This window comes from Mustela nigripes, chromosome 1 (assembly GCF_022355385.1).
Source record: "Mustela nigripes isolate SB6536 chromosome 1, MUSNIG.SB6536, whole genome shotgun sequence".
NCBI classification, from domain to species: Eukaryota; Metazoa; Chordata; class Mammalia; order Carnivora; family Mustelidae; genus Mustela; species Mustela nigripes.
Genome location: NC_081557.1, coordinates 32,140,640 through 32,157,204, shown reverse-complemented (window position 1 = coordinate 32,157,204; position 16,565 = coordinate 32,140,640). Strand labels below are relative to the sequence as shown.

General features: G+C 51.2%; 1 protein-coding gene across 7 annotated transcripts in view; it reads left to right on the top strand.

Annotated features, from left to right (window-relative positions):
- The window catches only part of NAV2 (neuron navigator 2), a 722,564-nt gene extending 709,722 nt beyond the window's left edge, over positions 1-12,842 (top strand). For all 7 annotated transcript variants that reach the window (XM_059407175.1, XM_059407119.1, XM_059407156.1 and 4 more), the window contains 3 exons: positions 536-654; positions 6,304-6,507; positions 9,331-12,842. In XM_059407175.1, the coding sequence (XP_059263158.1) occupies positions 536-654; positions 6,304-6,507; positions 9,331-9,456 (449 nt within the window). In that variant the 3' untranslated portion in view covers positions 9,457-12,842. The remainder of the gene's footprint in view (positions 1-535; positions 655-6,303; positions 6,508-9,330) is intronic.
- The last annotated feature ends 3,723 nt before the right edge of the window (positions 12,843-16,565 follow it).

The window sequence follows — 16,565 nt, the reverse complement described above, 5'->3', positions numbered from 1 at the left end:
CAACATTCCCGAAGCTTAGGGTTCAGAGAAAAAAAGACAGATCATCCCACCATCCTTACCTAATGTTAATTGAGCTTCGGTGTTCTGTCCTTGTCCGGGCATGTAGGCTTTGTGTGGGTGCAAACACAGCGTGCACACAGGATGCTCTTTTCTTTTTTATTTCCCGTTGTCCCCGGAGCGTCTGTGTTGAGACTCCGTTTTCACAGTCCTTCCCCGGGGCTGCAGAGTAATCAGCTGTGGCCATACCGTCATTCACGTAACCTATTCTCTTCTCTGACGCTGGGCGCACCTCTGGTTCCAGCGGGCAGGGTTCAGCGTTCGTCACATTGCAGTGAACATCTCTCCCCTTAAAGCCTCTCCTCTCTCTCTCGGATGATTTTCTCGTAGGGAGAGAGATCCCGGGGAGGCGGTGCTTACACTGCCATTCAGAAAATCACAGGGTCCCTCCTGTGGGGTCTGTTAAGACCATGGCTTCTCTTAACCCCTTCCCCACCCCCTGTTTCAGCTCTGACTGATTTTTCCCTGTGGTCCCCAGGCCCGCGGCTCTTCCTATCCTGCCCCATCGACGTGGATGGCTCCAGGGTGTGGTTCACCGACTTGTGGAACTACTCGATTATCCCCTATCTCCTGGAAGCCGTCCGAGAAGGACTCCAGGTGAGGAGCACACTTGCCACGGGCCTCTTCAAAATTGGGGGGGGGGGGGGGGACTGTTCTGGTGACCAGAGGAGTTGTCTGTATCTCCTCCGTTAGACATCCGACAGACGTGGCGTGACCATCCCTCACGGGGGAGGCCCTCCGTCTGGCCCAGTGTAGGACATATCCTGACTCTGCCACTGTTAATGTGAGACCCCAGGCAAGCTGGCAGCCTCTCTGTGCCCTAGTGCCCTCGCAGACAGAAGGGGAAAGTGACAGTCCTCCACCACGAGGAGTCACCACAAGGCTTAAATGCAGTCGCAGCCAGAAAGGGCCCAGCGTAGTGAGCGCACAAGAGAGGGAAGCGTACAGTTTGGGAAGCAGTCTTTCCTCTGCTATTTGCCCTGCCTTAGTCCCGGGACTTGAGCAGAGATTTTTTTTTTTTAGTTCTTTTCTCCATTTTTCAGGAGAGAAAAATTAAGGCTCAAAGAGAATAAGTGACTTGCCCAAGGTCATAAAAGGGATGCTTAAAGAATCTGAGATTTGAGTTCAGGCCTCTAGCTTGAAATCCAGGTTCTGAGGCCTCGGCCCCAAAGTACTCACTACCTGCCACTGGGACACCTTGCCCCCCCCCACCCCCTGCCCCCCTGCCAGGGAGGACCCTGGAGCCCATGAGGTTGCAAGTCCTTACAGAGCAGCAGCTGGAAGGCAGCACCGCTCGCTTCTCATGCAGCCCAGCCTTGAATGCTGCAGGCTTAGCATCAGATTGGAGCCTGCCCCAGGGTCACTGCTGAGCCTGGAGGCCCCTGGAGAAGGTCCTAGGCTTGCAGCCCCCACGCTGAGTAATGAGCAGGCATCAGGCACAGCGGAAGAATCCGGGAACCCATCAAGTTCCCAAGGGCTCCTTGGTTTCCTCCATACTGGGCACCTGGAGACCCAGGAGGCTGCTGTGTGCCTGTGGAGGGCATAGGAGGGGGCACCCCCACGTGCATATGTGGGGTACAGCCCATTTGTGGCTGCAGTCTGTGTGTGTCACTGCTGTACGTGTGGCTGAGTCCAGGGAATATGGGACAGCATCATGCCATGCAGCGGTGCCCATGGTTTCCGGGGGCGTGTGGGACGGCAGGAACTGGGAAAGGACCGTGCTTCTTGTGACTGCTGTTCCATGGAACGAGCGCAGGTCCTGCAAATGCAGGGATCTGCGGAAACGGAAAAGCACTCTGAAGGCAGACCCGCACAAAGTTAGGCGGTCCCTTGGTCAGCCCCAAATTATTCATTGGTCGTGTGTGAAGACCATTCCCTGATGGCAGCATTTCTCCTGTGTCTTATGACTTTCGTAAACAAAGGTGTGAGGATTTTAGATCTTGGCAATAAGAATCTCCCTGGGTAGATAAATTCACTGGCTAATTTAGTCTTTAATCAGATGATCTGTTAGTACCACAAAGCCAAGCGGCCATGCAGTCATTCTATTTTCTTGGGCCAGCAGAAGCTTGTCTTACATGCTGGACTCCTGAAGTCTGTTGCATTTCGGAAGCCCCTCTCCTCTGTTCACCCTCCGTGGCTTCCCGGGGCTGCGCTATGCCCGGCCCCTCTGGGAGACCCCCACGCTGCTCAAAACAAGTAGAGGAATTAGAGGTGGAGGAAATGCACCATTTCCTCTTATTTCTGCTTCGCCTTTCGCTTGTTCATTTGCTTCTTCTTTGCTCCAAATTTATCTTGTGATGACAGATAGGGAGTGACTTCAGAGCGTTCTTGGAAGAACCCCTGGGCTTTGTTGGTTAAAGGCCGGCCTCATTTGCGCAGTGAGCCCCAAACCAGGAGTGGGGAGACACAAGGAGTGCTCCAGCCTTGAACTACCCATCAGGTGGCTCCTTGTTGGTCCTCACCCAGGGTGGACGTGCCAGGACCCTGCTCCTTTAGACCTGAATTTCAAAGGTCTTCTGGGCACAGTGTAAACTGCCCTTCCTGGGGTTCATGGTGAAGGAGCACTGTGTCTCCTTCCCACCAGGAGTGAGAAGGCTACAGGTTGAAAGGATTTGGGGATGGCTATAGACCATTCCATTGGGGGCAGGGAACAGAGACATGCCACCATCTCATGGGACTTACCAGTTTAGTGTGAAGCAAGGAAATCATGACTTCCCTATGCTGTGAGGTCATTTGAAAGACCATCTTTGAAGAGTGTGCCACAGTTAGCATTTTACCAAGCTGCTTGGAAGTGAGCCACCTTGCCCCAGACCTGTGACCTCATCATCCTGGGGAGTCCAGGAAAACCACCAGAATCTGCTGATTCAAGAGGAAACCTGGTGTGCTCTTCAGGCCTCTGGTTTTGAAGGAAGGTCTGCTGACGTTGACTGAGGGCTTGCTACTTGCTGGGTGCTGCTTGGGGCCTGATGTGCATGATCTCTTTTATAGTTCTAACAGCTCGAAGATGACATTGTAAGTGAGGAGACAGGCTCACGAGAGTTTTTGACTATTTGCCAAGTCCACTCAGTGGGAGGAGTATGATGAGCCAGAGTTGGAACCGTCTGGCCGACTCCTCCCTTCCTTCTGGGATTTTCAAGCTGTCCTGAGGACCCCCCAACTACCAGAAGCTTCCGGTGGCTCAGGGAACAAAGTACTGTATTTCATAGGGCAGTTTTCTCCATAAGATTTCATGTAACCAAAGGTTGCCTCTCTTTTAAAAAAAAATTTGACCCCCACCCTTCACCCCGCCCCGAGTTACCGGAATCCACGCTGACTGTGTGCTGGGCACTGTGTGGGGTTACTCCTCACATGACCAGACGAGATGAGCATGTGGCCATGGGGGTACCGTGGTTCAGAGCAGGCAAACAGGGCCTCTGGTGTGGAGTCAGAGGCTCACAGAGGCTCAGGAGTTCATTGCCATTGTCTCAGCCCACAGCTCCTGAGCCATTGGGCACACCAGGTGCCTCCCTGCCTAGGGGCAGGTGAATGTCCCATCTGTCTGTCTCTCCATCCAGCTGTCTCAGCCGCTTCCCGGAGCTGCCTCAGGGCCCTGCTGCCATGGGGCCAGGAGCTTTTATGATCATTCCTCTGCCTGCCACGGTCCCAGCCCAGCCATTCATCACCGGGTCTTGAACATGTCTAGTGGCGAGTGTGGAAGCTTGTAAAAATATTTTCTGTCCTTGCAGATGATGTTCACATGGGCCTAGTGTACATTTGTCTGATGACTCAGTTCCCAGTTCTGTTCCCCTTTGGAGCTGTCATTGTAAACATTTGCTGAAGTGTCTGAGGTCTTTAGAGCAACTCAAAGGACTCGTATTCCCTTGTGGGGCAGGGGAGAGCGTTGGGGTCTTTATCGGATGACCCAGCCGGTGCTGAGACCCTGAGCGAGTCTCCTGTCTATAGGTCTCAGGTTCTCTGTGATCTGAGAAGCTTAGACTAGAGGAGTATTTTCTCTGGCTGAGTATTTTCTTCTGTGAAGCCCAGAAGATTCTCCAGGCTACTCATTGGTAAGGTCAGGGGAAGAGCAAGTATTTGAAAACCACTGGGCCATATTATGTCTAAGGGCTGGACGAGCTCCACATCCTAGCCTCTTTCTCTGCGGCTGTGAGCCTCTCCTCCTCCAGACTGACTCCAGAAGTAGGGCCACGTAGAAGCTCACGCGTGAGGTCTGGCTTGGGAAAGGCGGCCCAAACCTCCCTCTGGTGGGAGAAGCTTCTAAAATTGTAGGCATGTTTCTGATGAGGAGTAGCCTTCTTCAGTTCTGAATATCCCCCAAACGTGTGTGTGTTCCCTCCCTTCCTGGCATGCACGCAAGGGCACACGCCCACACCTTCCCATCGTCCCTTCGTGTGCAGACTATGAACAGCCTCTAGAACGCCAGGCTGAATCCTGAGACTCCCCACTGCCCCAGGTGAGGGAAGATTTAGCGACAGACAGGGTCAGGGTGCTAGACGGGAGGGGTGCATGTGTCTGAGAAAGCAGTGAGGTCATAGGAGGGTGTGCGTGTCCTGAGCGTGGGTGGAGTCCGTCACCAGTTGGGGGGATGGGTAAGCCCATGTGCTGTGCAGGCAGAGTGGGTGGCTTCCCCGACAAATCAGACATAAAGGTCAGAGATGCTGTTCGCAGCCGTGACTCAGCCAAGTTGGCACATCCTTGTCTGGTGGACAGTGGTGTGCCTCTCCCCGGCCTGGTTTTGGCTGAGTCATGTGGCCTTGATGATACCAGGCAGACTCCGTCAGGAGAGGTGGAAAGGGTAAGAAAGGCCCAGACAAGGAAGCTGAGGTCCTGGGTTTGAATGTGACTCCTCTCCATAACCTTTCATGGTTGGCGCTTCTGTTTAGGCCCTGACAACCCCATCTGGTAAATGAGGCCAGAGGACCCCAGTTCCTTCCAGCTGGGGCAGCCTAGGACCCGGATAGATGTGATCTTCTGGGCAGTCAGAGCTCAGCTCTGCTCTGTGAGCAGGTCCTCTCACCGCCCCTCTCACCTGTAGAAGTCATGGGAGGGCAGAGGGAGCCACCGGGCAGACAAGGTGGTTCAGGAGTCTTTGGTCTGTGCTGCTGTGGGCTGGGGGGAGCCTCCCAGAGCCTCAGCCAGCACCGTGCTGGGCGAGCACACCTATCACGTCTTAGACTCGGGAGTGTGGGGAGGCCGGCAGACTTGGATTCCCATTCTACTGCCTTTCCTCCCTGGGTCTGTCCCCTCAACTGGGACACTCGGGCACTCGTACTTCCCCTTGGAGTCCCACGGCGGTTCAGTATTTGTAAAGCGTTGCTGACACGCCATCAGCTGTGAGATGCGGCCGCCTGTGCTGACATTAGAGAGAAGATGAAGACGAGGCCTGGTGGCAGCCCCGCTCAGGGAGGGGCGGCGTCCTGGGTTTCTGTCCTTGAAAGACAGTATAGATTTCCTGACATTGCCAGTAAAAGTCACGGCAGTAATTTTATCATTTAGTAGTTAAGGCTTAAGAAAAGGTCTTAAGTTAAGTGAAAATGTTGTTTTCTGTCAGTTGTTATGATTTTGAAGGATAATAGTTGAGAGAGAGACTTAAAACTCTGATACCAGTGCCTAACCTCTATTAACAGAGTGCTGGCTTGAAAATGACCGGCGCTGCCAGGAGGGGCTCTGAGAGTCCGAGCTGCTTCAGGAAATGGGGTTTTATCCAACCGGGGCTATTGGTGACCACCACTGTGGTGTTGATGCCCGGCCCTTGATCTCTGTGGGAGGTCATCCTCAGGGAGTAGGGCGCCTCCAATGGGACACTAGAGCCAGCTTGTGTGAGCTGATGCTCAGCACCTCCTTCCAACTCCAAATTCCATGATTCCATATTGGTAGTTTGAAATGGGTCATAGGAGGAGGATTTACAAATGCTTCAAATCACGCAGTTGGGGCTGCTTTTCAGATTGAATCACAAAGCATGGAGTTTAGGGGGACATGGCGAGGCGGTAGCAGAGCTAAGATGTGGACCCAGGTCAGCCTGACTCCAAAGCCAGCACCTTTGACCCCTATATCACATTGCCTTCAGTCTTAGCACATCAAGCTGTGTGTACCTCGGGTGGCTTCCTTCCTTAGAATTCTGGAAGTGGAGTTGCTCCATTGGGAAAGGTATCATGCTGGGCTTAAGGAGGTTTCCAAAGGCTGCAAAACCAGGGCTGCAGAAGAGGTCTCGGGCCACTCCCAGACTATTCCTTCTTTGCCTGTTTCCAGCTCTATGGAAGGCGGGCCCCTTGGGAGGACCCCGCCAAGTGGGTGATGGACACCTACCCCTGGGCAGCCAGCCCACAGCAGCACGAGTGGCCTCCCCTGCTGCAGCTCCGGCCTGAGGATGTTGGCTTCGACGGCTACTCCATGCCTCGGGAAGGGTCTGCGAGCAAGCAGTTGCCCCCCAGCGACGCCGAAGGAGACCCACTGGTGAGTCTTAGCTCCCGGAGCGGCTCAGCTTTTACTGAGCACTTACTGTGTATTGGTTGTGACGCAAGGCATGCTGGGAACAGAGACGGGACCGAGCCAGGGTCTCACTTTGGAAGGCTGGACCGACCCCAAGGTTAGTCACACTTTTGCTAACATGCTCTCTCATGATGTCAGTTTCTCACTACAGCCTTGAACCCTCTGACATTTGTTCCGGTGTAAGGTAAAAGGTTACGAATGTGATTTTTTTCCAGCCTCAACACCCCTATCCCACTCTTTGCCCTCTGACTAGAGTGCCACCTTTATCACGTGCTGTCCTGCCCCATTCATCTCTCCCACTAGTGACCAAGCAGAGGCAGCTCTCTGTTGCTAAGGAGCAGAAGGTCGAGCCAACAGATCAGGAGCATTGGCACAGAGAGGTCTGAGGCCACGAGGGGCTCCCAGGGACAGGGCAGCCTGAATACAGGTCCCAGGGCCAGCGACCTGAGCTAAGTCTGGGTAACATTGCCTGAGCTTTTTACTTACCCCCATCATTACAAGAACAAATAAAGGCCCTTTGAGAAGAGCCTGGACAGGGATACTAACACTATAATTACAGTGTTCTCTGCCTACGTGAAACTGTGAAATTAGACCTAATAAATCGAAAACTCTATTAAAGAAGGTGGAAGCACATATCCCAGAGCCTCCCACACTTAGGTGACCATTATCATGCCTTCAGTTTACCCTTGAGCTCCCTTGGCAGCTAAGGCAAGAGGAACAACACAGCAGAAAATAGGACGTGCGTTACTTTTTTTTAAGTTCTTTTTTTTTTTTTTAGATTTTATTTATTTTATTTGACAGAGATCACAAGTAGCAGAGAGGCAGGCAGAGAGAGAGGGGGAAGCAGGCTCCCTGCTGAGCAGAGAGCCCGATGCGGGGCTTGATCCCAGGGCACTGAGAATCATGACCTGAGCCAAAGGCAGAGTCTTAACCCACTGAGCCACCCAGGCCCCCCTTGCATTACTTAATGAAAGAACACGTTCATAAGGGATGCAGCAGGATTAAAAGACAGCTGACTTGTTGTTCTTTCCCTGATGACTAATTGATTTGCTTGATAAATATCATCACCATCATCATCATCATCACTGCTGCTGTGAGTTGTCTGACATCCTTCTGACTGGCAGGAAGGAGCTGTGGTCCTGGGAGCTTTTCTTCAGCAGGAACTATATTTTAAGTGGGAGTGTTTGCAGAAGAAAGGAACAGCCACATCCAACATGAATTATGGCCACAGCCAGAGTCATGGAGATGTTTTTGTAGCTGCAAGCTCATGAGCTCTTTCCTTACATAAAAAATAGAATTTAGGAGATCTCTAGAGGAAAACATGGCTCCCTCGTCCCCAGAACCTCTTCTCTTACGCAGGAGTATTTGTGTCCCTGACTAAACATAAGGGCATTTAGGTAAAGCCTGGAGCTCTTGGAACCATTACACAGAACTCTCCCTCCAACCCCAGGTCCCCAGAAGTGAGCTGTGTTGGGCAGTCACCCCCACATAACAAATAGATACTTGGTATTTCTCCCTGCCCAGGGCCCGCTGTCTCTTGCTGACCCGTCTCTCTCTCCCTCATGAGACTGAGACCTCTGGGAGAAGAGGACTGACTCGTTTTTTGTTCGAGAATATACCCTGTAAATACACTGGGGCTGTTTGATGAGTGAATAATCGCTGCCCAGGATTGCCTGTTGAGCTTTGGCTCCACCTTTTACCCAGTCGTGGCTACACCAATAGGCCCCGCTGATGGTGGTTCTGCACCCTGGCAGGAGACCATGAGGCATCCTGAGAGGCAGCTGACTGGGAAGCAGCTGGATTTCATGCCCAGCTGCTTCGCATCTTGGCCCTAGCTCAGAGACACCCTTCTTTCTAACTAACTTGCTACATAGAATCAAAAAGACACAATTTACAGTTGTAAATAAAATTCATTCCTACTTCCCCTTTCACTGGCAAACAAATAACCAACAGACTGTAGGCAGGGAAGGTCTCAGAACATTCTTTAAACTTTTTAAACAAATGATGGTGATGATGGCAGATGTCCTTTATTGAGAACTTCCTACGCACCAACCCCTGTTTGGCGGGTCTGAGGCTCCTCCTGTCCTTTGACCCTGTGAGACACAGGTGCTCTTGTTCTCTCCGCTCTGCAGAGGAGGACTTGGGGGCACAGATATGGTAGGCAGCTTGCCTGGAGTTTCCTGCCTCAGCATCCAGGCACCTCTGCGCTTTGTGGCTCTGCTTGTGGCTGATGGTGGCCTCAGCATGAGCGGGAGCGTTGCCAGCTCCAGGCTGCCCTCTGGCTAGAGCCAGACATCCGCATGGGCTTGTTGCTGTCCAAAGGGGGAGCCGTGTGCCTCACTTATCAGTGGTGCCCAGGCGGCTGGACAGGCATCTCCACGCTGCCCGAGGGCTGTGCTTGAGTAAGGTGTGTCACTTGGAAATACAAGATAAATACTGGATTCGTAGAAGACTTCCTCTTTTGTTTTCTGTGCTCTGCTTGTATTCACTCAGTCCACACCCATAACGTGGTAGGACAGGTACGATTGTTCTCATGGGGCCAATGAAGAAGCCGAGACACAATAAGGTGAAGTAACTTACTCAAGGTTATGTGGCTCCTAAGTGCTAGAGGCAGGATTGGAAACCTGGAAGCCTGGCCTGAAGTTCACAGTTTTGTTTTTTCATCCACGGCCTCTGCTGTGGGCTGCAGCCCAGGGTGAGTCTGGAGGACAGAGCAGGAGCCTGGAAAAGTCCGGAGGCGGATGACTGCCAGGCCGAAAGCCGCTCATGTTCTCCCTCTCTCCCCAGATGAACATGCTGATGAGGCTGCAGGAGGCGGCCAACTACTCCAGCCCCCAGAGCTACGACAGCGACTCGAACAGCAACAGCCATCAGGATGACATCCTCGACTCGTCCCTAGAGTCTACTCTGTGACAGGGGCCAGCCATGGAGCCTGCCTGCCTCTCCCCTCCGTGCCCCGCTCCATGCGCGTCCCCTGCACCCCCTGAAGATGCCCTCCTGAGCCAGCCCCCCGGCCACAGCGTGAGAGCCGCAGGGATACCCAGACCCCTCGTCCTCCAGCCTCGACTTGGGTGCGGGCCTCCCGGGCCAGCCGCCTTGGCACCGCTGCCTTCCACAGTGACACCTGCACTATCTCATCGTTTATTTTCATTATCGTTTGCCTTGTTGCCGTGACCTCCCTAAGACACTGAAGTTACTTCTCGGGAAAGGATCATCACCGTTGAAATGGAAAGGTTTATAAAGAAAACACACACACACACACACACACACACACACAAACCAAGAACCCACTTGGAAGCTCTGAAACCCAACAGCATTGTGCTGCGAGCTGCCCAGAGAAGAGAGACTGGAGCCAAGCTGGAAATGCGGGCAACACAGCTGCCCCTCCACACCGACCCCCTGGCTGGGTCTTGCCGTGGGCGTCCGCCTCTGCCTCCCCGCCTTCCCCGCGGCGGGCCACGGAGAGAGCTGGTGCTAAGAGCGCGGGCGCGGCCCAGTCCCACTCAGCAGAGCGCAGAGCACGGCGAGGGGACACCTTAGGCAAACGCGAAGCCCGCTTGCTGTTTTGTTTGGCTTTTTAAATGGTGCTCTCCTTCCCCGAGGGGTATTTTTGCCTGTTCCCATTCAGCCACACCTCCCAGACCCGGCAGCCTCCGGTCGGTCCCGAGCGTGAGTGGAACGTGCAGGAGCGGATGGGACCACGGCGCGGACAGCGCGCGCGTGTCTGCGCCCTCCTCCTCCTGTCTCCGTGAATCAGGTTTTTCTTTCTGCAAACACTGTGGCCGGTGAGAATGGGTCTGTTTTGAACTGGTTACCCCCTTGCAAATGAGGTTTGAGTTTCCCCGCCCTCTTCTGACTCTTTGATTTTGAAGATTTTCCTCCCCGCCCCGCCCCCCCCAACCTTTGGTCAGAATCAGTCCTTTGGTGAAAGAAAGAACCGCAGGAGTTGAGTTTCGGTTTGGTCCTGCTGAGTTCTGGTTGTTTGGTTGTCCATCCCCACGGGTTTACACCTCGCCCGGCCCTGCTGGGGCCGGGGGTGGGCGTGTCCTTTCTAGGAGGACCAGGACCCCATCCTCCACGCGCCGGTGAGCCGGGACCTTGCCTTTTCTTCTTGTCCTCGAGGCTTCAGAACGCACATCGACACCTCAGGCGTGCCAGCCCCAACCTCAGGTGGGGTGCTGAGGTCACCTCGCACAAGACTTGCACTTTCCTCAGAACCAACATGACGCAACTCCACAAGGGGCCGGCGGCCGCTCCCTTCCAGAAGCCCCGGCCTCCGTCCAGACGAGTCTTGCCTGACCTCTTCGGTGCTGACCTTCCCAAAGCGATGCCTTACTGGTTTTGTACTAACCGTGTTCATTTACGAGTGTTGTGCCTGCCTGGGGTCCATTATTCTTTTTCTTGTTTTCCCCATCAGAGCAAACAGGGCTAAAAAGTCATCCACTCATTAGGAGGACTCAAGTTGCTGTGACTTTTCTCATCCAAAAGACTCATCTGTGTGGATGCGTGACCATGGGTAAAAGAAAAAAGGAAGAAAAAAAAAAAGATGCATTTTTTTTTTTTAAGATTCTTATCAGTCTCCAACTAACACTCTGCCTGGACAGTGATCTGTCTGATGCAGGAAAAGGCAAAAGTTCCAAGTCCACATGACATTGCCGATACACACCCTACTAGGATGTGTCTTCAACATATTGGTATTTCCTTTACAGAGAGTGGTATATCTGTACATTGTTAGTTTATGCTTTATGAAGAGAATCTCTATCAGGCCCCGGTGGGGGTGTCTCTGTTAACGATCAGGGTTTTTATTCCACCTTTCACACTTTCTATTTCTGAAGGTCTGTCTCTGTACATTTTTTTCTCATTTTCTTACCACAAGAACTTGACCTGAAACTGCTCGCATGACATTGGATGATACCACTTTCTTCCTCCTTAGAGGAAAAGGAGAATGTGTCCCCTTAGCTAGTGAATGGAAAAGCTCTCCGTGCTGTCCTTGCTCTCATCTGCGTAAACTCAGACTCTCTTGTGCGCAACCTTCGTTAGCCATCCGGGTGTGTGAGTGTGTCTTGTTCTGTTCTGGCGTTCTTTTTTTTTTTTTTTCCCCATAAAAACTTCAAACCATGAATTTAGCCTGTGACCACGGGCCACACCCTGAGCCTTCTGGTAAACCTGAAGAGTGGTCCTTCTCAATCTGTTTCCCAACGATGACCTTACACGCTCATACTGTGAATTTGGGAGGAGATAAAATGGACTTCTCCTTGGGGGCAGTTTTCCCAGTCACCTTGTGAGTAGACACCTGCTCATATTGTTTGAAACCTTCCTCCTTTTTCTCGTCTTCTCTGTCTTCTCCCCTCTACTCCAGACTTCCCTTCCCGCTGGGTCCAGGTTCAGAACCGAGACCTCTGTCCCTGGTGCTACCTGGCTAAGGACCGGTGATTTCAAGTAGGGTAGCCCTTGTGGGATTCACAACTCCGTGTCCTTCCTAAAGTTTCGGGAAGCAGGGTTGTCTGATATGCACATTGCTAATTTTGGTCATGTTTTACTTTAGTGTCACTCACCTTTGACAAAGTGACTTTGTACTCATTTAGGGCTCTGTCCGAAATGCTTCCAGTTTGCCTTTTTCTACAGTTAGGCTAATTTTGAAATGTATGAAATTCTATGCAACATTTATGTTGAGTTACCAATGGAAGCCAAAAGTCTTCTTCCCAAACTGCCAAGAATTCTACAGGCCATAAATGAGATGGGAATATCTTTTAATTTAAGTTTGGGGGTGGGGGAGGGGTGGGACAAGAAATGAGACTTGCCTAGACCTTTGTTGTGTCTTGGGGACATTTTTTATTTCACTGTCGATGCTTCAACTTCAAAATTCTGTGGACTCAAATTTGATCATGGCGAATCTACTTCAAAAGGAAAAGAATCCAACTTCGTGGATATTAAATGGAAGGTTTGCTGTTTTAATCTAGTTGTTTCCAGTGGAGCAGTTGATGAAATATGTCCTATAAGATGTACATTTTTTCATTGTAACATAGAAATTGTAAATAATCGATTAAAGTGCTGCATTTTGATGAATTTTTTCTAGCCATTTTTAAAGAGAAAACTAGGAATTGAGTATTTTGTGTACGGTATGTTTCCTTCCTCTTTCCCTCCCGGCCTCTCCCTATTTAATTTTCATTTGTCATGAGGTTTTTGGATTTGCCAATGATCTACTGGAGATCACGCCCCCACGTCATAGAGAATAAAGCCGATGATTGTACCAGTCTTAAATTATTCATGATTCAATAAAATTGATGCTTATTTATTCAGATTAGTGGTTTGGCTTTTCTGTGCTCGAGCAAGTCCTCGTCGGAGTTCGACTGCATGGCAACAGCAGCCGTTCTGGAGAAGGATAGACAGCAGGGAGAGCCCGTAACTCTAGCAGACCTACCTTCGTCGCAAAGTCGTCGACAGTTTCTCCTCTAACTTTCTGCTCCTTGTGTGGGGCTTATTGGAAACACAAACCTTGGGACTCCTCTGAAACTTGATGAGTCCTTGGCGATCCTGTGGGAATGCAGATTCTGGTGGAAAGGTCCAGGGTGTGGCCCGAGGGTCTTGATTTGTAACCTCCTCCCCGGGCATGCCGGTGATGTGTGTCCTCCGCCGCGCTGGCAGCAGCAAGCCCCATCGGTGTCCGGGAAGACCGCCAACGGACTTCTTGGCACAGGCAAAGTTTTTGTTTTGTTTTGTTTTTTAATGTATTGAATACCTATTAATAGCCAAATTGCTTTCCCAAACACTCCAGTATAATCCACAAAAAGACCCTGAGGAGATAAATATTCCTACTTCCATTTTACAAGTGAAGGAAACAGGAGCAGAGAAAACCACTTGCCAAGGATCCCGTCAGCTAAGAAGGCTGGGAGTTGGGAGTTCCAGCCCCGTCTTCCAAATCCAAAGCCTGCCTTGCTGGGCTGCTTCTGACCTTAGGGGCCCGGTTCCACCGAGCAGCTGGCAGCCATCGCAGGGCACAGGCCGTGGCAGATGAGATCACCTCTCAGCCTTCACTTTGAACAGCAACAACAAAAACTTTAAAGGCTTGAAGCGAGGCCTGTGGGTTCTCTGTGAAATAGACCCTCCACGGCTGACTCCGCGGCCAGTGATGTGAGCGGCTCAGCGTCTATCAGGCACCACAATGGCCCAGCCCGAGGGAGAAAGAATCCAGATGTTCTATAGAGGCGGTTTTTCCTGCCGGTCAGAAAGAACGAAGGGGAGCTGGTGCCATGGTTCGGCAACTAGATACCCTGAATTCCTAAGATCTCCCATGTTGAGTATCTGTTCTACCCATTGCTACACAGTCTTGTTCTCATGTTCTCGAGGATATAGGATCAGCATAGGTGAAGGGCATGAGGACTTCAAACCACAGTATCCACTTCTAAAACCCACGCCCTTTCTGCTACAGTCTCCTTAGGTTGGAAAATTACCCTTTTTATTCACAGATAACATTATGTACTTAAGATAATCTGAAAGAATTCACAGACATTATTATAAATAGTGAGTTGAATACATCAGCTGGATACAAAATCAATACATGAGAATTAACTGAACAGGGGCGTCTGGCTGGCTCAGTCGGTAGAGCATGCAACTCTTGATCTCCAGGTTGTGAGTTCAAGTCCCACAGAGGAGGTAGAAGCTACTTGAAAAAAATAAAAAATAGTCAACATCTTTATGCAGCCCAAGTTTAAGAATTTCAAAGGTGCCAGTTTAAAAGCATCAAAAATATCTAATACCTAGGAATAAATGAAATACAAGATGGGCAAGCCTCCCACATGGAAACGTGTAAAACATTGTGGAGAGAGATTGAGGAAGACCCAAACACATGTGGAGATAAATATTGTGTTTGTGAATTAGAAGAATCAGTGTTGTGAAGGTGTCAGTTTTTCCAAAACGGACTATAGATTTGACGCAATCCCACTTGAAAGTCCAACACAGTTTATGGCATTGACGAGATGATTTTGAATGTATTTAGAAATGCAAATGGTGAAACATAGCCAATGGGGAAGGAAACAGATTTCTCTAGCAGATGCTGAGACGTAACTGCCATCGTCATTAAGACAAAGAACAGGAACCGACAACAGTTCAAGATAGACTAGACATTCCCCAAATAAACCCAGCACATGCTTGCTTTACTGCAGAGAACTGTAGCATCTCAGACCAAAGGACCTATTTCCTGGAGAAGGGAACTTGACCGAGGGCACGTGACAACGGGATCCACTCGTTCCTACTGGTCAAGTGGAGGCTGACCTGTCCTCTTAAAGACTCAAGGCACCAGCTTGAGAAAGCCGTTCTGTGTTGGAGCACTGCTTTCCAGGAAATGGTTCATGTTCAACCACTGGCCACTATTTGTTGCTGGGTGCCCAACAACTAGAATGTGTAAGTCTGGGAACTGAGGAGGAGAAGTAGGAATGGCTCCCTCCAGCAACCCACCTGGGGAATTTCTTGATTCCTGCCCTACAACTTTAGGTTCTGCAAAATTAGAAGTGCCTGTCCCTGTGCGTATGGGCAAGAAGGCAGGAGGAGGGGTACTTCTCTTCTTCTAGCACTTTTACCACTGCCTTTAAAACTACATCTGCAGTGAGATCACTTGGGACTTCAGATGCTGGCAGGGTCACTGACCCTGATTATGATGGGGAGCTAGCCTGTTCCATGAGAGCAGGAGCAAGAGTGTCTGGACTTGGGGAACTCTCGAGATATCTCCCGGTCATTTCCAGGGGCCTGGTGATAACTGTGAATGGGCCTTTGCTGCCACCACAGCCCGACAAGGCCAAGGTAGACAGTTGCTCAGAGCCTCCAGGAACGAAGTGCTGGCTGAGGGTATCACAGAATGCAGGACTGAGGAAAGGATGCTGAGGATCGGTGATGGCCCTGGGGCCAACTATAGCAAGGAGGCTAGCTTGTTCCAGTAACCCTCCCATTCAGAGTCTTTTCTTTGGAAATTTGACCAGCAGCTGCCTTGGACTTTCAGTAACAGAATAGACTTGATGCACCAAATGACCGGTCTGAGCACTGCAAGGCACAAGCTGTGGCAAACACCTGGCATGCTGACAGTATTCCAGTGCAAGCCCCCATGTGTCCCTGCTTCCCTGCCCGAGACTGTTCTCCAGTGCCACGGAAGGTTCACAGCAGCGCGCAGGGGATTCAATGGCCTGAGGGATGACCCACGGCAAATAAGCAGTCAGTGGAAGGATGCCCGGCATTCCCAGCCTCCATGGGATGAGTGGGAGGCATAGTCTCCAGGGCTCTCTAGAGGCTCCCGGTGAGACTGGGTCTAGTGGCCCATAGTGCCAATCAAGGAGCTCTTCATGGCTTTCTCCCTTCCTGGTGACCTTCATCTACTCCTTCTCTCAGAGCTGCACGAGGACGAGCAGCGAGGGCACACCCTTGAGAGTGAGTCCACCTCACATGATGTGCTCCCGGCCCCTCGCTTGGCTCACCCTGGTCCCAGCACCGCCCTCAGTCCTGCTTCCTGACCCCATAGCACCAATTAGCTATCTACACTCACACCCTTTCTCAGGATCTGATAGGACCGCTCAGCAATTCTATTCTTAGTTGTTATTATGGATTGAGTGGTGTCCCCCAAGAAGGACATGTGGAAGTCCTCACCCCCTGAACCTCCACATATGACCCTATGTAGAAATGGCATCTTAGTCCAGATGAAGTCATCCTGGAGTAGGGTGAGCCCTTCGTGCAATACAGCTGGTCCTTTTAAGAAGACGGTGTGTAGATACGAGGGAAGAACACCGTGTGAAAACAGAGGCGGAGATCATAGTGGCCGAGCTGGAAGCTCTAACAAGCATGAATCACAGGTGTTCCTTGCTTCCCCAAGAAGCTGAGAAGAGGCAAGATCCTCCCTTGAGTCTCAAAGGGAGCATAGACCTGCTGACTCCTTAGCAGGTCTTTTAGGCTTCTAGCTTCTAAAACTGTCAGAGAATACCTCTCTGTTGTTTTAAGCCACCCAATCTGTGGGACTTAGTTATGACAGCTCAATTTGGTCA